Below are 26382 nucleotides of genomic sequence, written 5' to 3'. Positions count from 1 at the left end.
AATATGTTGATAATAACAACACAGCCCTGTAGGATCTCATGAAGTCTGTCCCAAAAAATGTTACTTGATTTTTCTATCCAAGGGTTGAGGTTTTGCTACTTTGCCATTGACAACATTAGAAATGCAATCTGAAAGACTTTACTGTGATTTAGTAAGACCTGTGTAATTCATGTTTTCCATTTGCTGTGTGGGCTGGCGTCAGCACAAAATTGCAAAGTGATGGCTTGAAAACTAAACAACAGAAGGATTGCTTTTAATTTGATAATTTTAACCGCAAATAATTTTAACTAGCAGGGTATGACTTCTTTGGCAGTTAAAATCATGCAATGTTTAATCAGTACTTGCTAGATGGAAGTATTTTGAATAGAGTTTCAATGAAATATAGAGGAACTTCATGTGTATCAAATGTCATAGAATGTCATCTGCAACTTGAAAGTCTCTGCTTTTTTTTCTGGGCCTATTATGATCTTGGTCTAACTTGTGTGTCTTTCCCAGTCAGGTCTTTTTGTCACTCAGGGAATAACCATAAATACATTTTGCTTGGAGAAGATTCTGTTTCCTTACTCAGCTAAGACTGCCAAACAAATGACTTGATATTTGTATTTTCTTCATCGTAGATGATGTGAAGAAGTTACTGAGGGAACTGGACGTCACAAATTCACTTATATCACAGCTGGCTCCAGAAGGTACCTTATAGTATTCATTTCTTGTGCAAAAGTACAAGTCAGAAATAATTTATGATTGCCATTTTATCAGATAATTTAATAAAATCTTAAAATGATATTTCTACCTTGTAAAATGATATTTCTTAGTACATGTTTAATAGGTAAGTGCTTTTATAGGAGTAGCTCTGTAGCTCACTGATTAGTCTTTTGTGTTGTACAGATGGAGCAAGACGTTCATGGACATATTGGGTATGGTTAACAACTATTGTTTATTGACTTCAAATAATGCTTTAAATGAAAATTAATTCTCTACTGAAGTAGTGAAAATATTCTGTGCTGAATAAAACTTAATCAAAATGTTTATTTTTTTTTTCCCCACAGAAGATGTAGTTATCCATGAGTTTGCTACTCTTTGTCTAGCATATATGGCTGTTGAATATACTACTAAAGTAAAAATATTTGAGCAAGGTGGGTTAGAACCACTTATCAGACTGTTAGGTAGCCCTGATCCTGATGTTACGAAGAATTCACTTGAGTGTATCTACCTTTTGGTACAGGTAAAGTTTGCTCTTGTTTGTTGTGTTAAACTTCAGAGGCATTTGCACCCCTTCCCCTGACAATCTCTGTGGGATTTCGTAATTTTAAAATATTTGCTCCCTTTACTCCACAGTGTTCGTGAATGTTTTTGAAACATTGAGTCCTTGCACCTGAGTCCCTAAATGTTAAATTGGTTATGAATAGAGCTGTTTTTAATTCTGTTAAACTTAATGCAGTTGTCTGTGCTGTACTGCAGTAAAAGTAAAATCAGTAGGAGGTTCAGATTTTTAAAACTAAATAATAATTTGCCTTCTGTCTTAGTTGAAAAATGTTAATCTTAGTAATGAGAGTTGTAATCTGTCTATCCAAAAGGCTGGAATTACCCTGTAAATTAAAGAACTACCAAATGCATTGTTTCTTGTTTTGACCAGCAAGTCCGTAGCACAATTTGGAACATCTTTTAATGATAGGTGAATGCTGTCAACAGCTACTTTCCATACTGGGAGGAATAGATTCGTTATTGGCTACTTCCACTAATGTCATCCATATGCTGCTTAGCAAAAGAATGGCGCATTTGTGTGGCAGTTCTTTCCCATGGCTTAAGCGAATCAATTCAGTAATGAATTCAGTTTATAACTCTATCTCTTTTGGGGCATCAGAGCATGTCTATTCAGAATCACATTTTACTCTTTCTCCTTTTTTACTATCTCGCTGTCTTTGTTGCAGGGTATATCTGGATAACTGCACCTGGTGCTTGCTTATATTGATAAGGATAATTGCATGCTGCACATGTGCAATAAGCTATTTAAAAGCGAATTGTAATTTATTTATTTATTTTCTTTTTTAATATAATCAACTACTGTCTTTTTATTAAGCTGCACATTCACTGTTTAAAGTTGAAATTTTAAATTGTCATTTTATAATTACTAAAACAAAAGAAAATATAACCAGGCAACCACAGCAGAGTGCAAAACACTGTTTTCCTCCCACTGAGGTAAATAAAAATTGTGAAACTAAATTTAAAAACTTTCTCAAAGAAACATTTATGTTGAGGCAAACATGGTAAAATAAAGAGTGAATAGGCTTTTTTATACAGGACTAGATTTTGTGGTGAGTATGTCAGTCATGCAGAAAACCCCTAGAATTTCAGGTTTCTGAGGCTTGATTATATTCAGTTTGATTCTTAGCTTAAAAGAAAGAAGTCTGCAAAACTGGAAGCTCTGCAGTATTGACTCATTGTTTAATGTCTAAATTCAGATTTTTTGTGTTCTTTCTGCAAAGTGAGAAATTGATGTATTGTTATATTCTCTATCACTAACATTCTTTGTTGGAATATTTTACTGCAGGATTTTCAAAACCGTGCTGCAGTTCGGGAACTGAATGTAATTCCACCCTTGCTGAAACTACTGGAATCTGAATATCCAGTCATTCAGTCCTTGGCCCTTCAAACCTTAGAAGTAATTAGCAAAGACAGAGAAACCAGGATATTACTGGAAGAATATAAGGGATTAGGTTGCCTTCTGAATATACTGGAAAACAATGTAGGGTTTACTTGCCTTAAGCTTTTTTTTGTTCTTGGTGCCGATGTTTGTATGTTTGTGTGACTAATGAGAAATAGTACTTATTTTATGGAAGAGAGATATAAGAACAAAGAGTTACTTACTTGGAGGGAACTTTGATAGAAATGAGATAAGCTAGGATATCTAGCTTACTAAGAAAAGAAGCAAAGACATTTCCCAAAATGTTTATTATTCAATTTTTGAATTGAGTTTACTTTATATAATGGCTTTAGACACAATTTCCTATAATTGTTTATGCTATTTTTAGACTCAGTTTAGTGCTTCTGGAGTTCAGGTGCCACAATGGGAAATACAATGCATAGAGATATTAGTGAATTTTTTTAAGTTTTACGATCAGGCACATTCAGGCACATTCTGAGTACCTGTTTAGCCCGCTTTTATGTAAATTAAAAACTTCTGGGAGTTTTACTATTTTTAATAAATTGTATTGAATCCTAGAGTCATCATCAAATAAATTATATGAAAATATGTATTTGTAAATGTGTACTTTGCTGTATGAATAAACTGTCCAAAAGAAAGTTGCAACAATTATCTTACAAATTTAAAAGCCTAAGATATTTTAGTCCTGATTTCAAGGTTGTTTGTTTTTTTTTTTTGCTTTAAATTTTTTTTTATTAGGAACTCAACGATCTACATGTCGAAACTCTTGCTGTGTTGGCAAATTGCCTCGAGGATGTGCATACTCTGCAACAGATTCAGCTGACAGGAGGCATTCAAAAACTACTTTCATTTTTAAAAGTCTCTACTGTTCCTGATATTCAGAAGAATGCAGCAAAGGCAATTACCAATGCAGCTTATGACTGTATGTGACTTTTCAACAATCCATGGACATGAAATTGTTTATGAAGTAAATTTTTATCCAGAATGAGGTCATCTTCTCTGGTTCAGGGTAGTACTTGTGTTGAGGAAAGCACTGGCAAGAATTAATCTCAGTGATGAATCTTGCCAATCAGAGCAGCAATTGAATGCTAGGAGGTTTTATATATATATATATATATATATATATATATATATATATATATATATATATATATATTTGAAAATGTTATGGTTTTGCCTCAATTTATTTTTATTATTTTATTTTATAATGGTCTTGTAAAATTATGTCCTCAAAGGAAAATGGACCTCTGAAAATATGATCCCTGTCTTTTGTTTAGTGATGCCAGCTGACTGCCATCTTAAGCCACCTTTGCTGGCACTGTTTCTGCCTCTATCTGTTAAGACTTCATTGCAAGCTGACTTCCTTTTGCATTCAACTGCTCTTCTAAATGTCAGGCAATTTCAAATACAAATTCCTTTAACAGAGGCATGAAAGGAAACCTTTCAAATGGCTTGCAGATTAATATTCCCAGGGGAGTTAAATAGTTTCATTGTAATCTTTTTATAATTATTCATCCTATAATTCTTTTTTGTATACTTTTCTTTAATTCACTGAGGAATTCTGAATTAGGCAGAGCATGCTCATCATTTATGCCCACAAGGATGCTCTTTTAATCAAACTACATTTGAAATTCCTTCCATACATTGGCTACTGAGTTGCAACATGTGCCAAGTAATGTTGTATAACAAAATGCAATGTAACTAATAACATACTTCTGACTATAGATTTTACTTCTGTCAAGGGATTTTTATGACAGTAGAATTTAAATATTTCATTCATAATTCTGGCACCTTGTGATTGAATCATGGCTTTATGTGTATTTTAAAAATAGGTCATTTAATTTAATACATGGATAAAATAATCTCTCCTTTCTGCCATATTTCAGACCTCCTTTCATCTCTCCCCATGCTATCTTTCTGATTCTTTTCTCACCTTGCTTAGTTTGATATCCTGAATATTTGTAATTATTTGGATTGAAAATGATACAGAGAAAGAACGTCCGAGTATTCTGTGGATTTTCTTTGCTTTTGTCATTATCTGTTAGAAGCTTGGCAAGTCACTGAAAATTGTTTTCATTAATGTTCAGGTATCAAAGGCAGAAAGGGACCTTCTTATGTCAGTATTTTCTTTGTGTATTTTCTGTGTTGTTATTTTATTACGCTACTTAGGACTGTCAGTATCATTTTTATAGTCCTGTGACAGGCTTGTAAGTTGTATGCTAAGCAGATTTATATTTGCTCCCACTGCTTTCTACTGCATCTTCCTCCTTTATCATATTTATTTTCAAATAAGCATAGCCTTCTTTTCCTCTTTCACACTTTTTTTTCAGTTTTTGTGGCCTAATATTTTAGCAGCTGTTAGTAGAAGCATGTCTGAGCACATTTTTAAAGCACGGTTGCAAGAACCACAGATAATATATTACAGTACTGCCTGTGATCTTATATCATGGGATGTTACCGTCAGTGAAGATGCATCTTCTTGTCATGCTTCTTTACAAATGGAGTCAATGAGGTTTCATTATAAAGGTTTGCTCTCTTCTTCAGCCTATGACAGTTAGTATGGATGCAGCAAGCTGGGAAAATACATCAAAAGGAGATTTAAAATATTTGCTTTCAAGCTGTGGAATTTTGGTGACACCCAGTTAGACAACAGGAAACTTCTTGTCCTGGTGCAGTGGAAAACACAGTCCAGTAAAATTGCTGCTCAATGTAGTCCCCAAAAGCACTGAAAAATTTTCAGCTACCTAGAGATACTGGTCTAAAGTCAGCCTTGCAGTGAAAAGAAAAGGCTATTATAAGAAACAGCCCAAGTGCAAAAAGAAAACAGAAATATTTTCAGTTCTTGTTTTGTGATTGGATTGTGGTTGTAAGCATACTAAACAGCCTATCCAAAATGCAACACTAGCATATACTATACTAGTACTTGCCTTGATTTGAATCCAGTATAAGACAACACAGCTCTTAGTTCTCTAGTGACTGTTTCATTAAATTTGCAATAGCTATACCCACATTCTTCAGGCTTGATAATCATGATTGCAATTTACCAACATTTCCTGTATACTTGGGTAAAAAAATCCTGCTTTTCTTTGGAATGAAAAACCTACTTTTGCCATGACAGAACATGTATCTAGCTGGCTTTTTTTAAATCCTGGCAGCTGAGTATACAGCAGTATCTGGTTTTGAAATTATTATTGTTGACAGATGGAATTTGGTTTTGCATTGGGTTTTTTTTTCCTGATAGATGTGATCATAGCAAGCAGTTTTGTTTTATGTCCCTTTCAACCCTTTGGAAAGGGACTCTTCTAACTTGGTGTTGTTGTTGTAAGAAATATATATATCCCTTAAGAGTTATTCTCAGTATCAGAATAAATTACATGGTATAAACATGATATTCAGCTTTAAATAGCATCTTTAGGATGCTTCTCTGTTTAAGTACATTAAAATGGATCATATTTATATACATAATCATTATGCCCTTGTCTCTGAATTTTTTTTTTTTGTTCTCTAACATAATTTTGAATTTATTATATTAATTTATTGATTATTTTGTTTTGTTTGCTCAGAATTCCACTGGTGAATTGTACTGTAATTCTTGCCTTGCCCACCAAATAATGCAGTGAATTCAGAATGCTAAATTATAATCTAATGCTATAAATTATTGAATATCTGTGAGTGGATTATCTGGACTGTTGATTAAGGAGAGCCTGATTTTCCCCTGACAATGCCAGACACACCAGCCACAACAAAATGCTGTGGAGTGTATGTGGGGAAAGTGGTGATCACTCTGTGCTAAGCCAAACTTCTGCTTTGAAGCTCTCCACATTCTTTCTGTGTATCTCAGTGCATCTCATGCTCAAAGGGAAGCACACTAAACATGCTCTGTGGCCTGAATAACAAAGGCAGTTCATAATACAGATCTTTGTTTATCTCAGTTAGCTCAAGATCAGTGGGAGGTCATTAACTTTTTTCATTTGAAATTGGTATAAATAATTACATAAGGTGATGACAGTGACCTGAAAAGTAATCAGTAGAACTCAGATCATGATTTGGGGGTAAGAGGGAGAAATAGAAAAATATATTGAAAAATAAAGGTTGTCTCACCACGAGGTCAGTGCATTAAAATCTGGACTGAATGGTAGATACTCCAAACTCTTTTAGTTGTGTATGCTTTATTTTCCCTCATGTTAAATCAATGTATTCAAATAATGTAGGGGTCAAGAAATTAATCACTGTAAAATTGGTGTTGGCACTGACATCCAAAGTACTTCAGTATAAACTATGCTTTTCAGTTGTGCAATCTTTCTAGTCTGCAGTAAAGGACACAAAGGAAACAACTCATGCACACAGAGAGAGGATCAGCAGAAAATGTTCATCCCTTAGGTAGAATTGGCACTTGGATATTGAAATATTAATAATTTTCATTGATCTAACTACCTAAATATACATCCATACTCTATATTGTAAGTTCAATTTCAAGATGACTTTATTATTATAAAATTCTTTTTCTGTTTAAAGTATTTTAATTACTGTTTTCAGTCATTCAAATTATTTATTCATATTATTATTTCATATAGGCATAAATTATCTTTAAAATAAATGCTTACCCATCATCATAGGTGATTTTAAAAGCAAGAATAATTTTAAAGAAAATCTGTAAACAAATAAGTAACTTGCTGTACAACAAACAAATTACTGAGGCATGAAGAACCTCTGGAGATCATTATTAGGGATTATGGACTACCTTGGCAAGCAGCAGACCAGCAACACACTTGACAACTTGTCAAAACAGTCTCTCATCCCAATGAGGCCTTCTCTTGAGAGCTGGCTGATATGCATCAAGCTTGTGGACAAAGTTCTGCTGATACTTAAAATCCTCCCTGTTTTATTTGTTGCATCTTTGTTTTGAGATTTCATTTGTGTATCTGAGGATTCTAAAAGAGTTTAAAACTGAGCTGAAGAGGAGAAATTGGCTGCACCTGTCTCATCTCCATGCTTTGAGTAATTTCTGCTCTATTACATTTTTGATCAAACTTGCTTTGCATTGACTTTGTGGACTTGTGTTTGTTTACTTTTATTCACTACAGATTCAGATTTATCTAAAATAATACTTAAAATATTTTTTCCCCTTTAATTTTTTTTGGAGGGGGGACAGCAATCCAAACAAGGGAGTGGTCCCTCAGAATGGTAGAATGCAGTGGTAAAATTTCTAAATATTTTGAAGTCCCACTGACTTCTCTGTCCCTGAAATTCTTTAATACTTTCCAAATTCTACTATGTCGATATAACTTCCAGCATGTAATTAGTCCAGTTTAAATTATGCATATGGTTAAATGTCTGTTCTCTCTCCTTGTAGAGTTTCTGTGCTCTCCAGTGCCTTTCTGCCTGAGAAAGTTTCTTTCAGGGATCTTTCTAGCAAATACCTGCATTTCTGATCTCATCAGTTTTGAGATGAGGGAGTTTATCAGTTTATTGGTATCTACATACAGATGTCTGTAGGTACTTCATGGGTGCTGTGTGTTGTTACTTGTGCAGAGCAAGGAGCATCTCTGTCCTTCTACAGCTGCTGCTGGTCAGTGCAGTGTAGGTCAGCAGTGAGCACTGGGCTAAACTACAAAATTCAAATTCTCCGCAAAGTGGGCAGAAAATTTTCTTTGTAATACTCCTTGCCTATTTTTGGCTATTTTAATACATTGAGTGATATTTCACCAAGTTCAATTGTACATTTATTGGTATGTTCTTCAGTTTTATGCATTTGGACTTTGTTAGCATAAACTGAAGTTCTGCACAATCCTGAATAAGTATGATCTGTTGCATTGGAAAAGCTGTGTCCATCAAGCCTGTATGCACTCTGTGGTTTTAAAGTCCTGCAGAGAACAAACTTTGCATTCTGTTGGGCTATGTATGTTTATACTGTGGTTAATAGTCATTATTTGGGCTTGGTTCAGAGTTCCATGAAGCCCAGTCCAGGAGCTGGATTTTGGATGATCCTTGTGCATCCCTTCCAACTCAGGATGTTCTGTGATGGGATTTGGCTCAGGTCCTTTGTGCATATTTCTTAGTGGCTGGTGCCTCTGTTACCAAAATATTTCCAACAACTAAATTAAATCAAATTAATGTCCTTTACTGATTTAGAAAACAAATGCAGATTAATGTTGTTGTTATTTCTCATTTAAAGCGGAAATACTAAAAATCTTACATTGGGAAGAGGTTGAGACATTTCTCCTAAGACTTTTGGAAACTAACAATGATGATGTTAAAGTTGCTGCTTCCCAAGCCATTTCTGCCATGTGTGAGAATATAGACAGTAAATGTGTCCTTGGACTCCAAGGTAAGTATGGTGGGAAAGGATGAAATATGAATTTGTGTTTTTTCTGTTTATAAGGAGAATATTATAATTTTACAGATTGCTATGGCTTATTTAAATGTTCATATGTATTTCTTTCAAAGGGATTCCTCAGCTAGTAAAGCTGCTAAGCAGTGATAATGAAGAGCTAAAAGAAGCTGTAGTGACAGCATTAAATAATTTGACAACAGCCAATCTTAGAAATGCAAGGTGAGTCTGCAATAATTAAATTATTATTTTAAACACTTATCTGAAGTGTTAATATTTTGATTTTTAAAGAATGCCTCATCTTGTTCTTATGCTGCAAGGCAGGTCTGTTTGAATTTGACTGTAAAGCACTTTTTGGTGCTTATGAGTCACCTGGAATAGCTAAGTTCTCATCAGTGTTACAAGAATTGTGCTGTCTCTACTAAGGTTAGCATCATCAAGGAAAGGTATGAAGCAGATGTAACGAAGGCAGAGCTGTAAATCATGTTTTGAAGAGAACATATGAGCAAAATGTGCCTTATAGCCTAAAGCATTTGATGTGGAGGTTTTTTTTTAAATCCAAAATCATTGATATATTTTAAAGCTGGATGGTTCATACAACCTTTTTGACTGATCTAAATCCATTCTTTGAGGGAGATAGATCTCCTGAATATTGGCGTTGTTTTGCTCTTCCTTTTTGTAATTATTTCCCAAGTCAGAGAATCTTGTAGTGTATTCTCTGAAAGAAAAGAAATGTACCTTCAGAATCCAAACTTACTAACAAAGGTAACAATGGTTAGCTCACTATACATTCCAAAACAATTATATAAACTAAATTCTACTGCCAGCTATGCAGCATCCTTTTATCCCAACTCTGTTAGAAGTCCTGTTCAGAGAAGAGTAACAGAGCAGTGTGATCTATATGAGCAATCACATGTAATTTACAAACAAACAAAAAAAAAATCCTTCAAAGTTTCTTGGAATATACTTAAAGAAGTTATAATGGAGTCACAGGCATTCTTTGAAGTGAAAAAGTAAAGTAACTTACAAAACAAATTGTTTCAATTTATTGATTCAGCTCTAATAGTCACTCGTATTCACTTAATGTTACCAGATGGAGCAATAATTTGACACAAGAGAATAATACTCTGTTCTCAGATTCACATAGTACATTTTTTTTGTCTGATATTCTGCTCTCCTCATGTGCTGGACTCTTCAGTTGGTGTCAGTGGGAGTCACACACACATTAAACGAGCACAGTGCTGGAGTCCAGAGGTCAAACTTTCAGCTCTGCTACAGCTGGTTTTCGTAGTGCAGTCCTTTGAGGTTTCACATTGTGAAAAGGGGATCTCTGGAGAGTTTTGAGTTGGTATAGCAGCTTATGCCAACTCATTCCATTTCTTTTGCTAAGGAGATAGTCAGGACATTGTTTAGCTCAACTGCTGAACAATTCTCTGAGACCTCAAGCAGGGAAATAGCTGTCTCTGTTCCTCTGCATTATAATGAAGTCCGTATTTGTTTCTTGCTGGGCAGAGTCAGGAAATTGTAAAGGTGGCTTACATATACTTCTCTCTCCTTGCAATCCAGCTTCAAGTACAATATGGAAGCACCAGATAATCTAATCAGAGGTCTTCTGTGAAAATCAGGAAGCAATAATTTACATTAAATATGTATATTGGATGAATTCCATGTGACTATATAATTACTTCAAAGCTTCATTTCTAAATCAAAACCATTAATAAGTCACAGAAGGGTCTGAGTGTGACTAGGATCTATAAATGAATATATAGTGTTGAACCCTTAGCTGATACAAATTGGTATAGTTCCAGCTCACTGACTGACTATCAGGCCCATATTTATTTTACATTCACATAATAGGAAAAAAAAATAGTTTGGAGAAAATTCATTTCATATTGAGTTACCATAATCATATTTCATACTAGAATGTTTCATTTGTATGTCCTGTAGACCACTGAAAGTAAGTGTATAAATAATGAAGATGCTGATGCACTTTTATAATAATGTGACTTCACTGTGTGATTATGTTGACAATATTCTGATCTCAAATGAAACTGATGAGACTAGTGCCCTTTTATGAGTTATGTATTAGATTCTTGTTATAAACTCTTCAAAAATATAAAATCAGGAAGGTAAGTAGCAGCAGGTGGACTTTATGTAGCAAGAACAAAATGGGTCCAGTGACGGGGAAGACTATTTGCTGTAAGTGCTTTTCACTGGCCAGTCAAATATTGAACCTTGTTGAACTCATATGCATGCATTCTGCTGTATTTCATTTCACAAGCATTTTTCTATATTACGTTGATTGAAGGATGCCCTTTTATTTGGTACAGTGTATGTCTGAGGATGTAAAATGAATACAAGATGTTTCTATTTTTGCTGGAGATTTGTTGTTCTTATTAGGCGTATCAAAAGGTGCTGCCAGCTTTTCATATAACACAGAAAAAAATGCAATTTAAAGCAATCGTGTAATTAAAACTCCCACCATAGGTAGCTCATAATGATAAAGTCTTTCATTGATTAATAGCACAAGAACAGCATAGGCAATGGGCAATACTACCCCCCACTAATGTATATTAACCTTGACCTTTAGGTGCTTCCCCACAGCAATGAAAGGCTGGTTCTATACCCCTACCCAATCAATCCTTTGTTCCTCCACTGAGACAGCTAATAATGGTGTCAAATACGGTGGAGGTTTGGTAATTAGAACACCTGTTCACAATGAACGGGACAGACACCAGCTTGTCATTTGACACAAGTCCTCAAGCAATCACGATTTGGCAAAAATAAATAAATTAATTAATTACTCTGCTTCCCGGGGTATTTTAACAAAAAATCTAGAGCAGAAGAGGATACGAGTCCCATACAAATGGTTTGGGTTTTCAGGTTTACTGGACAACGTGGATTTTTCAATAGGCTCTCTACCAGAAAAGATAGCAGTTAATACAAATAACTTCTAAAATGTTTCAGCATTTAAATTCTTGCTGAGGAGCTGATGTTGTGTCCCACTTCAATAGCACATAGGAAGAAATATGGTGGTCAAGTGCCTCCTTGGTTTACAGACTGATATCCTCAAAATATGCTTTTATTAGAATTTTACCATAAGGACAGAGTTTTAATGCTGATCAATATTGATGATAAATCCTTGTTAATAATTAGACTCAGTAAAAATAAAATTGCAAAGTATATTGCAATTAAAAATCTCATGGGCTCGTTCTAATGTTTTATGTTACTATGTGTGCATAGCTCTGAGGTCATCCTTGATATATATGTCAGAATTTGTTTCTGTGGCCTGCTTCTGGAAAAAAGGAGAATTATGTTCAGCTGGGTATTTGCATCCATCTTCTCTATCACATTTTTTTAATCCAGAGCAATAACTTGCTTTACTGAAAGCAGTTATTTGGGCAGCAGAATGCCATTTAAAGAATCCTGAAGCTCTGTGGGTTTGCTGTGTCCAGGCACCGGGCAGTGTGGGTGCAGTCACTCCAGTAACGGATGTGATGCACGAGTGGAACAATTGCACACGAACAAAGAAACAGCAGCGTCATCTGTTGGGCAGGAAAATAAGTGATTCTGTGCCCCACATCTAATCCTGGAACAAATGGCTTACCTCAGCCTCTGCCTATTTTTTCTCATTTGAAGTATAATCAATTATTTTCGCTTTTCATGTATTTAGGATTAGATAATCATGTGAAATATAAGTACGATATGAGAAGTAGCACATAGAAATCAGCTCTCGTGCATACCAGTTAGTCAGACATGAATTTGACCAGCTCTTTCCTTCAGTATTGTCGTAGCACAAATGCCATTTCTAATAGCTGCCTTCATAAATCTGGAAATGTCTGAATTCTGGGCACCTAATGGATTTGCCACTAAAGGAAAACATATGCTCTGAAAATTAGAACTTCATGCTGGACATGAAAACTAATTTTAAGCCTCAATAATATTTGTCCTCAATTGCTTATTTTAACCTCAAAATTCATAGCATTCAGTTAGAATTTGGTATGGGAGAAGAAGGAAAAGAGTGTTTTTTCTTCATCTGTACCAAGGACTGCAGAAAGTTCTGGTACATGATAGGCTTATGGCAGAATATTTCTCCTGGTATTTATAATAAGTGTCAGGTGACAAAATTCTGTTTTATATCTGGATTCAAAATAGGGCAGTATCATCCCAAAATTTCCAAAGTCAGCAAGCTTGATGTTATTTAATTTTCTAATTCTTAAATTCACAGGAATCAGAGAACCTATTTGAATTTGCAAAGATTATATCCATATAGGCAGTTCCAGGCATTGGTGCAGCATCTGAATGTATGCTTTCTGAAATGTACTAAGATTGTCAAGATTTGAGAGCAGTTTCGGATAGGAGCAGAGGTTGGGAACTCATTGGTTATGGACAGTGCCCAGTGAGGAGAAAGTGAGTTGTTCCCTTGACTTTAGTGGGTGTTAAATCTTTTATTCCAAACTAAAATTCATACACTGATCTAATGACTCAAAATACATCCTCAATCTGTTTCACATGTAGTGAGAGTGTCTCACCTTTTTCAACTGAGATTTTCAGTACACAATGGATTTTTTATTGTTTATAAGATGAATATGCCTGTGAAGGAAAAAAATTGAAGAACATCCAGGTTTTTTTACATTCCAAATATTATTGTAATTAGGGAGTAGGGATTAATACCATTAGGTAGGAATATCTCTAGGTAGTAATCTTCTCTATTAGAAAATGGGAAACTTACTGATAGCTTTTCTCTTTCAAGACTGTAAATAGAACCTAATTCACATAAATATTAAAGTGTTGATATTATTTAATACATTTGCATGAATATATGTGTTAATTTATGAGAAGAGGAACACCAATTTAATAACATAAAAAGATGATGATCCACTGTAGATTTTGTCCTTTTTTTGTGGTTTTAGTTCTTTATGACATAAGTTCATTTTTCTGAAGGAGGAAATCAACAATAGAATGCTGACTGTATTGTGTAGCAGTAATATGTTTTAATACTGACCCCTAGTGACAGAATTGTATTTTTGAGCTAATGTGCTGCAAGGCAAAGGGATGTTTTTGTGGTTTTTGGGTTGCGTTGTTACTTTTTTACGTTAGCATCCATGTCTACACTCTGTAAAATACAGTTATTTCAGGCCACCAACAGGTTCTTATTTTTCCTTTCTCTTACTTTATATACATATTATGGGAGGAACTGTATTTAAAAAGAAACAAACTAAAAAACCAAAAGCCAACAAAGTCACGACCCACTACCTAAGAGCTCACAAGCTTTTCCCTGCAAGTTCCATCTTGACTTCCATTGAAAACTGCAAGATGTTTTATGACAAATTTCTCCCTTGGCAGAAGAGCTGAGTCCTGTGCCTGGGATGTCACTCAGAAATGGGCTCCCATTAAGACTTTAACATCACATCAGATATCTGATACACGACCCACGGACATGGGGCTGTGCCCTGCTGGCAGTCAAAAACCTTTCATACAGCCAGCTGTTGTGTTTTTCTCTTAGATTGGGAAGGTGTGGCTGCATGGGAAAGTCCTTCTCTAGGCTCAGGCACTGTAACTGTTTTCTTCCCAGAAGACCTTCACCAAAAAAAGAAAAAAATTGTTATGCATTCTCCAGGATGGGTTTTTTTTTGGTTGTTGTTTTTTAACTTTGGGGTTATATTCAAGACAAAGATCAATATAGAACATTTATCTCTATCTAACACAGATCTCATGTCACCACATCCTGAAGTGCATGGAAACCTAAGTAGATCCAAAATAAGTTTCAAACAGAACACAGAACACTTCTGTTCTGGGATGATGATAACTGCATAGAAATTTTACTCCTTGTAGATACTGCAGAATGTTTTGGCCTGTTTGTACAACCCTACTTTCAAAGCCTTACGGCATGATCACTGTTTATATTAACTGTGGACAGCTGGAATTTCACTTAGAGCATGTTTGTTGTCACCTGTAACTTCCTGTGATGGATTTCTGTGGGATCAGGTGAAAACTTTTTCTTTTTGGATGGAGACTCCTTAGCCTGGGAGAGAAAACTTTTTTTTGTGTAGTGGCACACGTACCATGATTAATCTTGAGTGTATATCCTTGCAATGTCATTCAGTGATATGCATTGAGATAATTTAAGCTTTTTATGAATTAAAAGTGGCAAGGGTTATTCTACATAAAAGTAAATATTTCAGACAAATGTATTGGTGCTTTTGCGTACACATTTTCTTTGTAGTAGATTTCTAAATTAAATTATTTAAGTGTATATTTTCACTTAAGTATAGTGTGAAGTTGTTTATTTAAAGTAAGGAAATTTTTCTGTAAGGAAATTTCAGGGTTATGACTAACCATGCAAACTTAATTCTGCCCTGCTGTAAATTTAACCTTTGCACTGACTACAACATGTTGGCCACTTGGACTGTCATCTGGTAAAAATAGGGTTTCACAAGTAACTTTAACATTTTGACATGCAACTTTAGGAATTTTATCATAACATAGTCATATATGTGTATTTTCTTAGAGATGTAATTTAAAGAGAGAAAGCTAAAAACATAAATTTCTGCACCCTAAATCATCGTAAGAGCTTGAGCTTGTAGCAAGGCAAAACAGAGAGCTGCCATTTGAGATATGTTCACAGTTGTCCAGAAAAGAGTTATCCAGAAGTGAAAGCTCAAGTTCACAATCCAAAGTACTGTGTGTAGAGACTGACTTGACACAGCTCTTTTATCCTTCCTCAGCTGGTGCTTCCAAAGAAGAACCACGGGATCTTTCAGGAGCAAAAAGGGCTTCTGTTGTTGATTTTTAAGCCTTTCACATAATAGTGAAAATATCAGAAATTCTTTACAAAGGTTGCAAATATTGTTATAGCTAGAAGTCTCAGGCATCATTGGTAATTAGTTCATTACCAATGCTCCTGTAATATTTTAAATTAGGTATACTACAGTTTTAGAACTGAGATTTGTGTAACTTTGTCAGATGAGTTCAATGATAGACATTAGATATCTGTGAATTGCTAAATGAGAGTCAGGTATTAGTCTCTACTAACCCAGACTGTTTAAGCTTTTATTGCATCCAGACTATGAGGTTTATTGAGTTTTGGTTCTGTTACAGTTTTAACAAGATACTTGTCATTAGAAAATAGGAAAAGAGGCTTCAGTTCCTGAAATGAAAAATTAATATGGTTGGTTGATATCATCAATATTTTTATTGGAGCACAAAGGGCCCCCAGATTGTAGATCAGAGTCTCTTATGCTAGATTCCCTTACTCAGAATAAACATTCTGACATTAATCTCCCTTGTCTAGTGAAGAAAACGGAAGTAATATCAGTCTTTAAATAAAATACGAGTGACTATTTACAACAGTCAATTGCTTTTGAAAATAATTAAATCACAAAGTGAAATTTTTGATAAGTGCAGAAGACATTTATTGGATGTGATTATTCTGATGGCATAACAAGGCTAATGAAGAATATGAATACATCTCAGGAATAAAAAAGGAAGCTATTTCTTGATGCTTTTTCAAACTTCTGGTTGTGATATTCTTTCTCAGACAGAAATTGCATTACAGAGCTGGATCAAAAATGTCTTGTGTGAAAAAGAAGTCATACGATTTAACACAGATAGAGTTGATTTTAAAAAATGTGTGTAATTAGATGCATAATTCTTATGCATAATTTACATGCAATTATGTATGAAAATGAGCTATGCACAGGCATAAATGGCTAGCTAAGCACCTCACACACAATCACAGTAATTTTGCACAGAAATTAAACATGCAGTTGCAAACACATTTGAAAAAAATGAAGTCCAGTGAGGAGGAAAAATTTTATTTTTTTCTGAGCAGAAATTGTGTTAAATCCTCAGTCAGGAGTGGGGGAGTAAACAGCATAGAAGTGAATAAAAATATAATTGATTACAAACCATTTTATGTTCAGTCATGGTAGAAGAAACAAAACCAAACATACTTTACCATTTTTATGAAGTGTCAGTCTCACTAGTGTAAATTTAGTACAATCCTGAGTAAACAGTGGTGTCAAGCTGTACAGCTCTTCTCCTCTCTGCCCCCTCCCCCAGAGGTTGTTTAGCTTGGGGGTTTCAGGGGCAATCTCAGTGTTTTCTGGCAGCTCTTTGAGCACTCTTAGCTGCTTTCTCCCTTAGGCTAGACTTTCTTTTCAGGAAAAAAAGCTAGCTGGACCATTCCTGATGCTCTAAGTAAATAATCTGTTATTTTTCTTGCCATGGCTAGAAGGTTTTGTCACTGACCAGAGCTTTTATGGTCCTGTGATACCAACAAAGAGGTGTTTCCTGCTGCAGAGTGCTTATAGTACTGTAAGTAAAAGGAAGTATAAAAACCTACAGGATTTTCATCAAATTTTTAGTGCTGATTGTTTTCACAACACACTCCCAATATCTGAGCTTTCATATCACACCCCAGACAACTAAAGCAACAAAATACTCACTTCAGTGACATTCATACACATCTCTAAAAACGTCTGTTAAAAAAAAGTTTGTATTGTGAAGTTTTTGGTAAAGATTTTGTTGTCAACTTTTAATTTATTTTTGTAGTAAAATCAGTAAAGAAAATGTTTGTTTATCCTCAGTCTCTCAGCATTTATTCTTTGAGTCTTGTGCTTTTAGAGAATTTTCAAGAAAATGTCTTAGCATTGCAGTGCATATTTAAAATGAATAAATTAAATATTTATGATATCACCTTTTAATATTTGTGTTCCAAATGACAGCTGAAAAAATATCTTAGCTATTCTTGAATACAGTAATTTGAATCCAGTTGTAATCAGAATTTTACTATTTCACTAAAGAGCATACTTAGGCTCCTTTGGGTACCTGAACTGTGTATACTTTGATTAAAGTAAATGCCTAACCCTGTTAGGTTAGGCATTCTAAGGATCATAATATGTGCTTATAATTAATAGCATTTAATTTATTTTAACTTTAATTAAACTCTGAAATTCCTACACCTCTCCTGTATTTTTTTCTTCCAGTTTGTAGTTCAAATAGGTAGCTTTCACTTTTGAGGAAAAAAAAGATGATGTGGCAGATGCACCATCCTTTTTTTTTTTCTTCTCTTGTTGTTATCTTCTTTCCTTTTTCCTAACGTTTTTTCTTCTTGTTTAGGAAAGTATGTTCTTTGAATGTATACAAAACATGGAGGAAAAAACTTGTGAATTTATTTAATTTACTCCTTTTCCACATCAAAAAGTATCATCTTCTTTTCAGCTAAACCAAGGCTCACTTCTTCCTTGAAGATATAGCTCTGTAGTGGAAGCACTGATAAATTGCACAGTCTCAGTAGGATGTGTCTGAAGGAGAGTGCTCTGCAGGCAGGGAGAGTCTAGTGCTCATCTGCAGTAACTGAAAACAGAGCTGGTAAAAACATTCTCTGACTTTTGTTGGCTCATAATAAAAAAATTACACAGTGCATGTCTCTGCCCAAGATAAAAGGGGAGCAAGGACCTCCATACTTAAGTGTTGTGGTATTTCAGCACCTTAAACTTGGCCATGCTCATTCTCTCAGCTCCCTTCTGAGGTCAGGTTCTGTGGGCCAGGATGACAGTGCTATTTCTGTGTTCTCCAGAGGCCTGTGGAGTAGGAGTGAGTTGAACTATGGATTCCTCATTCCTTCTTTTTCTGTGTGCATCTCTGTTAGCAGGACACAGCCTGGCCTCAGATGTTCATGCCCTCTTAAAAACTTACTCTCAAAGGTATTGGTTACCTTCAACTCTTGTTACCAGCCATTGTCACTTCAAACAAATTCTTTTTGCCTTGTGCTCAGATGTGCTGCTTGACTAAACTGTGTGCATGAAACAGAGATTCAAAACAAGTCTGCGCAGAAGTAGAATGTAGGATAGAAATAAATATGTATGATCTTCTAAATCAGTGGTTCTCAACCTTTTTGAAGTTGAGTGGCACTTGAGAAAATTGGCTGTGCTCTGTACCTTGCTGAGGTCAGCTCTGAGCTTATGAGGAGCCATCACCTTGCTCTTTTGTTAAGTGCCTGTGTACTTGCTGGTTTTATGGAAATTATAATAAATCTGCTTATGATGTGAGCTATGTCATTCAGTGCTGTGTATCATTCTGTAGCCAGTCTGTTAGGGACTGTATGTTTACTAGGAGATCCTGTGGGAGAATATGTGTATTCTTGGGTGTACTGTAGGAATAGTAAGTCCTGTACTTACTGCAGAAATATTGGATATACTACACCTGTGAGATGCAATGCTCCATTTTATGACTAGTGAATCTGTCCCATAAATCCTGGAATTTCTGTGTATCCATTGTAAAGAAGAAACAGCTTGATTTTGGTTGGTTTTTTTTTGGTTTTTTTTTTCCTTCCTGGGTGAAGTGTGTGTGTATGCATTGCATGATGCAGTAAATCTGATAACTCATGGACATCCAGCTCACTGTGTGCAGCTCTGTGTGTATGGTGTGTCTCACCCAAGCTGTGCCAGCAGGTCCTCATGCCATTGTTACACGTGCTGTTAACGGGATGTTTTCCAGCAAGCCTGTGATACATGTGGTGTACAGCTCACTCTTACATGTGCAATCAGCACGTCCAGAATTTCTTCACATACAGCAGCCTGGATAGAGCTACAACAGTCCTGAAGCTGAAAATTTGGATAACATTTTCATGGGCAAGATAAGATAGTATTAACTAAACAAGTATAGTGGCCTTACCTAAGTAAAAAACCCAAAACAACTACAGGGAAAAAAAGCCACCCAACAAATAAAACATTTTCAGCTCTTCTTGTTCTGGTCAAGTAGGAAAGGGGAAAGAGGACACAAAGGGAAATCCAGCTACTTGAAGGAAGATAGAGGGATGCAGTGTGGGACATCTGAAAACATGGGAATTACTTCTGAATAGAGACCAAAGTGCTTGCATTAAAGCTACTGGTGTTCCAGGAGGGTTAATTAGAAAACACCAAACTGACCCCGTATCTTAAAGCTGCACCTTCAGTCCCTGGATTGCTGCTTTTCCCTGGTTTTCTAAACAAGTTAACTGTTGTCTGCCTGCCAGATATTGTTAGATCCATTCTCCAGCACAGCTTGTGAGCTGCCACTGCCTTGCACCTGAGGCAGAGATGAGAGTAACAAACCCCATTAGGCTCTGCTCGTTCATCCCAGGTATGCTCAGGAGCATCTGTATCCCCCTCTCTGACCATGTGGAGATACTTGCACTGAGATGAGTTCACAGTAAGACCTGCATCATCTTGCCCATGTATTGGGATTATTTTAGTAATTATCAATAGTTTCACAGATTGGCATGTATTCTACTTTCTGTCCTGTTTGCATAAAAGTGTGACTGTCAGCTTTCCTCATGGTTTTTTTTGTTTGTTATCAATGCCAACAGTCTTTGGTAGTATATTGGTTTCTTTTATATGTGATACTTCTAATCTTGGTTTATTTTGTGACGGTGAAAGTTATCCAAATATTAATCAAATTTTGGTAAGGTACTGTTACAGTAAAGGATTTTCACATAGAGATGTCTTTTATTACTGTGTTCACAGAAATTCAGCAGAACTTATAAGAAGTGTAAACTTTTTTGAAGATTTTTTATGGTTTTGATGTAGCAACATGTAGAGAGTATAAAAAGCAGTTGCAGTGAAAATTCAACTTGCCATCTCTGCTTTCACATTGCTAACAATATTGGCAACTTTTGTTTAACAAACAGATTAGCTTTAAGTAAAATTATATATCCTCTAATAGTACATCACCTTACACCTTCTGCTGTCTCCTGCTCTAAGTTGCTATTTCATTAATAATGCTTCTTCAACTATTTTTTTCCCTTGACTGTTCTCTAACCTACATCTATGAGGTTCTCCTTAGAAAAAAATCCCAACCATCTTCCCCAATATTATTTGAAATAATATTAACATATATTGAAATAACAATAAAATAATAGATTATTTTGCACATCCATCTTGGGACTTGTCCACAGGAGCATTTGTTCCAGCACTGCTGAGGGGCACACCCTTCAGCCATGGATGCAATATCATGTGGTAACAGAGGGAATATGTAAACTGGATCTGCTGTTGATTGACTAGATGATCTGGATACTCTATTCGCTATAATCCTCATTAGTAGTGCTAGAATGATTATGGGGAGAGGTGGTAAGAGGCTGTAGCAAGAAGCATTTGCCTGGAACTAAAGATACAGAAATTCTGCACCTTTGAAAAGATGCAGGATTTAATTGACTTGTTCAATACCTCAGAAAAAATCCATGTCCTTGTAAGTTACAATCCAAAAGTTTGTGACTTGGTCTGTCTGTGGTTCTGCCTCTTGAACTTCTCACTGTGAGTCACATAGAAATCACACAAACACCCATTTACATGTACAGATGCCTACATATGTATATATGTAAGCCTGGAATTGTAATACTACTTTAGTTGATAAGAACAGCATACTGACAAGAAAAAATGGTCCTAAAATAACAAATATTTTTTCCTGTTTTTCATTTTGCTAGTGTTGTAGCTAAGGCTGAAGGAATTGCGCCATTAATTAAAACCTTGAATGCCCAGAGGGATGGAGCCATTTCCAATGCCATTGCAGTGCTCACCAATCTGGCCCTGCAAGAGCCCATCCGTGCCAGTATCCAGAGCCAGGGCATCATGAGTGCCCTTGTGGGGCCACTGCGCTCAACCAACAGCCAAGTGCAGAGCAAAGCAGCCTCTGCCGTGGCTGCCTTTGCTTGTGATGCTGGTGCACGAGCTGAGGTAAAACTGAGGTTGTGTTTACTGATGATGTTTCTAGGTCTGAGGTGGGAGTTATATTGACCAAGAATCTGTTGTGTCTGACCTAAAAGTCCTGAGATTTCTATGTAGTTACTTATTTTTGTGATACTTGTTCTGCTAAATATAGCTCCGTTTTTTAGGAGATTTTGGAAAGGGTTTTCTTTAACTTGAATTTTCATGACTGTGTTTGCTTGCACCAAATTAATGCTTTGCAGCTTTTCAGTGGCTTCAATGAACTTTAACTAGGGCTGTATCTTGATCTGTATATTTAGGAGCATTAAACATCAAGGTTTCTTTCAGCCGCAACTGTCGGCTCAACTTTGAAGATGGGAAGTTCAGTCCTCTTTACTCTCCCTCAGTGTTCTGTTGCCCATTTTCAAGGCCTGAACGGCAATGTCTGACCTTGATTAATGAGATACTGGATGTGCATGGAGTAAATGTATTTCAGACAAAACTCAAAATATAATTAATCCTTTGATCAGTGACATCTAGCAAGTTGAACTCTTTTCTGTTTATGAATTGGTCATAGTATTTTCTTCTCATAAATAAGAATGATGCTATGTGCATTCATAAATCATAAGCTAGGGTTTTCTCATGGGTCAAGGCTATTAATTAGGACATGAATAAGGGGCATAGATAATTAATCTACCTCTTTCAGTGTCCTTAAAATGTCTTTCTCTTCAAAAATCCAAATGAGCAATATTTCCTCCAGCATGTATAGGAAAGATACTGTAGCACACAAGAGAATAGGATGTTAATAAGATTGTCATACATACAATACAAATTCAAATGTATTGTGATGGAAATTAGTTGCTAGGAGGCACCAGAGCACAGAAAAAGCTGTGTAAGTCTCTGTGGCAGTCTTGGGTTGCATAGTCTCTTTGGGTTCCACACAGCAGCCTAATAACTGAAGAGCAGGGCAGAGCCAAGAAGGGATGACTGCCTTGTACCACTTTAAAGCTCCAGCCTATGCAGACTTCACAGAAGCACAGAATCCCCATAAATTACCTTTTTTCAGTGTGGCTTTTCTACAAAGCTTGAATGTTTTGGGAGGTGAATTTCACAAGCTGTTCTTGCTGGAATAGATGAAATATGTAAGTGGCAGTGTTTTCACCTTTTTAATAGTTAAGAAATGTCGGCGGGCTGGGACCACTCGTTGAATTGCTGCATTCCAATTATGAAGAAGTCAGAAGAAATGCCTGTTGGGCTGTTATGGTCTGTGGAAGTGATGAAGTAACTGCTTTTGAACTGTGCAGGCTAGGGTGAGTAGAAATAATATCAAAAGTCAAAAGAAAATTTTTGATGAGAGAACTCAATTTAAGTGAATCTTTGCATATTTGTAGCTGAATAACAAATCTTTCTGATAAGCTGAAACTACTTTTGCATCACAGATGTTACAGATGAAATGGTATTGATTTTAAGGAACAGGATCTTCTGACAAAATATAAGCCTGTTGATAGAACTGTCTAGAATTATAAAACATTTATTGTTTCAGTGACTGAAATAGGCTTTATATTGAAGATAACTTATATCAGTCAATATTAGGGACTACAGTACCCCATACATTTGAAAGTGAAATAAAGGTTTCAGACTAAGTTTAATATACAGTAAATTGTACTTACTGCACACAGACTAGATTTGATTTAAAAGCTCTGGTTAACTGCAGGTGTGCTGAAGTGTCATGGAAAAGTGGCTCTGTTTTATTCTTTCTTAGGAACTCCCAGGTCCATATATTAATATCTGAATTAGAAAGGCTGGTTTAGGTTATAAGAATTATGACTCGGGACTCCTCAGTCAAGGCGACTCTTTTAGTTACTGTTAAATTAAAATATTTGTAATTGCCCTGCTCCCTCTGCTGGGCACTTCTCTGGTGGCTGCACAGATACTGTAAATCCATCTATGAGGGAATTTCAGAGACTCTCAGAAATTCAGATCAGGAGGGGCCCTCAAAGGTGATATTATCCATCTATCCTAGTGTAAGACTGAATAAGGTACACTGCCATATTTTGGCTTGGGTAAATTTGGGTAAATACTGATCCTGCTGGAGTTTGACAACATTCTGAGGTAACCTGTTCCAGTGCTAGAATATCTTACACTTAAAAGGGTTTCTCAGTTCCAAATATCCCTTTAAACAAATTATGTTGTCGTGCTTTCAGTGAGATTGAATAACCACTTTTAATAGCAATTTGAGTTTAACTCACTTAATTTTCTCATTCTCAAACCCCCTTGTTTCTTTTTCATGACAAAGTAAAAATGTTATACAAGTTTTGTTTGTATCATTTCATCACACATCTCTGAGTTTCTCTAATTTTTTATGCCATTTTGAAGTACCATCTCCCAGCCTGGATGAGATACTTCAGGTGAGGTCATGCCACCATCAAATAAAGCTCAATAATTATTTTCTCTGTCCTGCATATGGCACTGTTCTTATTTAATCCTTTTTTTTTTGACAGTATCCAAGCAGGACTCCAATTTAAGTGTCCTTCAAGTTTGATAGCATATTATTGATAATAATACATTAAGCATAGTTTTTCAGCTAGTCAAACACTACTTCATGTTATTTTCATGTCGATTATATTTCCCTGACCTGCTCATGAGTATCCAAGTAGGAATAAGTGAAAAGACTTATAAAAGTCAAAACGTATCTCAAATTCAGCTCATATCTCACAACTACTTCTTCTGCCTAGATGTTGAGTCAATTACCCTATTGCATCAAGGATCAGATTGACTTTTCATGGTTGATTCTTGACAAATATGTAATGGCTATTTCTCATCTCTTGTTGCTTGCCTGCTGATGGTTTAATAATTTGTTATGGTGTTCTTCAGACACTGAAATTTGGCTGAATGATTTCTATTATAATTTCCTTGTTCATCACTTTTTGCAAAACTAGATAGTATCTTTGCCCTTCTCCACTCTCTAGCCATCTAGCCTAGAATTTTCCTATACAAGTATAAATAGTTCCAATGTTGCTTTTGCAAATTAATAAATTGTATGAGGTAAGTGTCCTCAGGGACTGCTAACCCTGTCTCCTCAAACTTATCCTCAACATCCTAAGACTATTGTTTCTACCTCCTTGTTAATATTACTGCCAGGCATCTTCTTGAAACCTTTCTATGAAAACTGAAGCAAAAAAGGTATCAGACTCTTCAGTCTTTCTGTGCCATCTGTTACGAGTTTTCTTCCCACATTGAGTAATAGATGTACATTTTCATCTCTTACTTGGAGCATGTGAAACATTCATTTTTGCTTCAGTCCCTGAATAGTTGTGTCTCTTCTTTCAGGTTTGTCCCTTACTTTTTCTATTTTGTTGAAAGTGTCAGTGTTTCCATTTCTGTTTGATTCCTGGCTTTTTTTTTTTGCTTTTTTTTTTTTTTTTTTTTTTTTTGCTTTTCAACTCTTCATGGAATTTTTGGTGTAGCCATTTTATTTGTCTTTTGTTTTGGCTTATCTTTGTTCCATATAAGGGTAATTGTGCCTGTAATGACCTTTGATTTAGACCCTGCTGTACACATTTTACCTGCCTGCCTTTATTCATTTTCCCCTTCAAAATTCTTTAAAAATCTGTGTTACTTGCAGATTATCTGTGAGATGCTGTAGATACACAGCTTGAACTTCTTTTCCACTATCTTCTCCCACTTCTCTCTTCTGTAAGAAAAAGATGTCATTTGCCTTGCCTGAAAAACTTGTTCTCTGGAGTTCATCCAAATTCATCCCTTCAGAAGTCTACATTGTAGACTGAGGACATCTAGTTCACAGAAATATATATATATATATACTGTATATATAAAACTGATTCCTTGGGACATGAAAAATATCTGCATGTGTGCGTAGTCACACACAGATATTTGAATATGTGCTTTTACACACACAAGAATATATAATCCTTTTTTCCTAGTTTTTTTTTTTTTTTCATTCCTGAACAGTCTTAGAACTGCAGAATGCAATGTTTTTCTGATTCAGTTTCTGTTATTTTTTTGGTGATGTTTTCATAAGTTTTTCAGGTCAAAAAGTTGTCAGTTTGTGGACCTCAGCACCAGAAAAAGCTCAGGAAATTAATTCCTGTCCTCCCATGTCCCCATGTTGCTATTTGTTTCTATGTCTATACTGCAAAAATCCTGCCATTCTGGTGGTGTTGATACAACTTCTTGTGTCCTTGTGTTTCCATGCTTGTTCATGTTTAGCAAATATCTGCCAGCTGTGCTCCCCCAAACACTGTAACAGTGCTAGACCAGAAGGATTCACACATTGCATAATGCACAACTGAATCTGCAAATTGCCTTGCAGCTGAAAAGAGAGAGGGAGGGAGAGAGGTTGCCTGGACTGTATCATATGGTCAGCTCTGATTATTATTCCTTTTACATGTTTTTTCTCCCAAGCTCTCTGTAGTGCTCTATAACATCCTTCTAGATAAAAGGTTGTGGCATCCTGTCTGCATTTCTTTAGGTAGCATTTAACTACCTAAAGGATTTGCTTTTGAGCAATGCTTTTGCTTTTGAGCACTGTTTTCCTTCCCTAGAGAAGGAATTCTGAGCAGCACAGCCACTCCTTGCTGGCCCAGAGGGCACAGGACCAGCACTTGGAAGTGAATCTATCTTGGCCTTGGTAATGCTGAAAACTAACTCTGAGCTGTATAATAACATTTAATTAGTATTTC

The 26382-nt window shown here is 35.7% G+C and overlaps 1 protein-coding gene across 6 annotated transcripts in view; it reads left to right on the top strand.

Moving 5' to 3' along the window:
* ARMC3 (armadillo repeat containing 3) overlaps positions 1-26382 on the top strand; it is a 62176-nt gene that overhangs the window by 21736 nt on the left and 14058 nt on the right. For all 6 annotated transcript variants that reach the window (XM_074534978.1, XM_074534957.1, XM_074534970.1 and 3 more), the window contains 8 exons: positions 618-686; positions 1047-1222; positions 2549-2743; positions 3401-3584; positions 8838-8990; positions 9110-9215; positions 21460-21709; positions 22853-22989. In XM_074534978.1, coding sequence (XP_074391079.1) covers positions 618-686; positions 1047-1222; positions 2549-2743; positions 3401-3584; positions 8838-8990; positions 9110-9215; positions 21460-21709; positions 22853-22989 — 1270 coding nt within the window. The remainder of the gene's footprint in view (positions 1-617; positions 687-1046; positions 1223-2548; positions 2744-3400; positions 3585-8837; positions 8991-9109; positions 9216-21459; positions 21710-22852; positions 22990-26382) is intronic.

The sequence above is a fragment of the Zonotrichia albicollis genome, chromosome 1 (assembly GCF_047830755.1).
Source record: "Zonotrichia albicollis isolate bZonAlb1 chromosome 1, bZonAlb1.hap1, whole genome shotgun sequence".
NCBI classification, from domain to species: Eukaryota; Metazoa; Chordata; class Aves; order Passeriformes; family Passerellidae; genus Zonotrichia; species Zonotrichia albicollis.
This window is presented reverse-complemented; position numbering and strand designations above follow the sequence as displayed.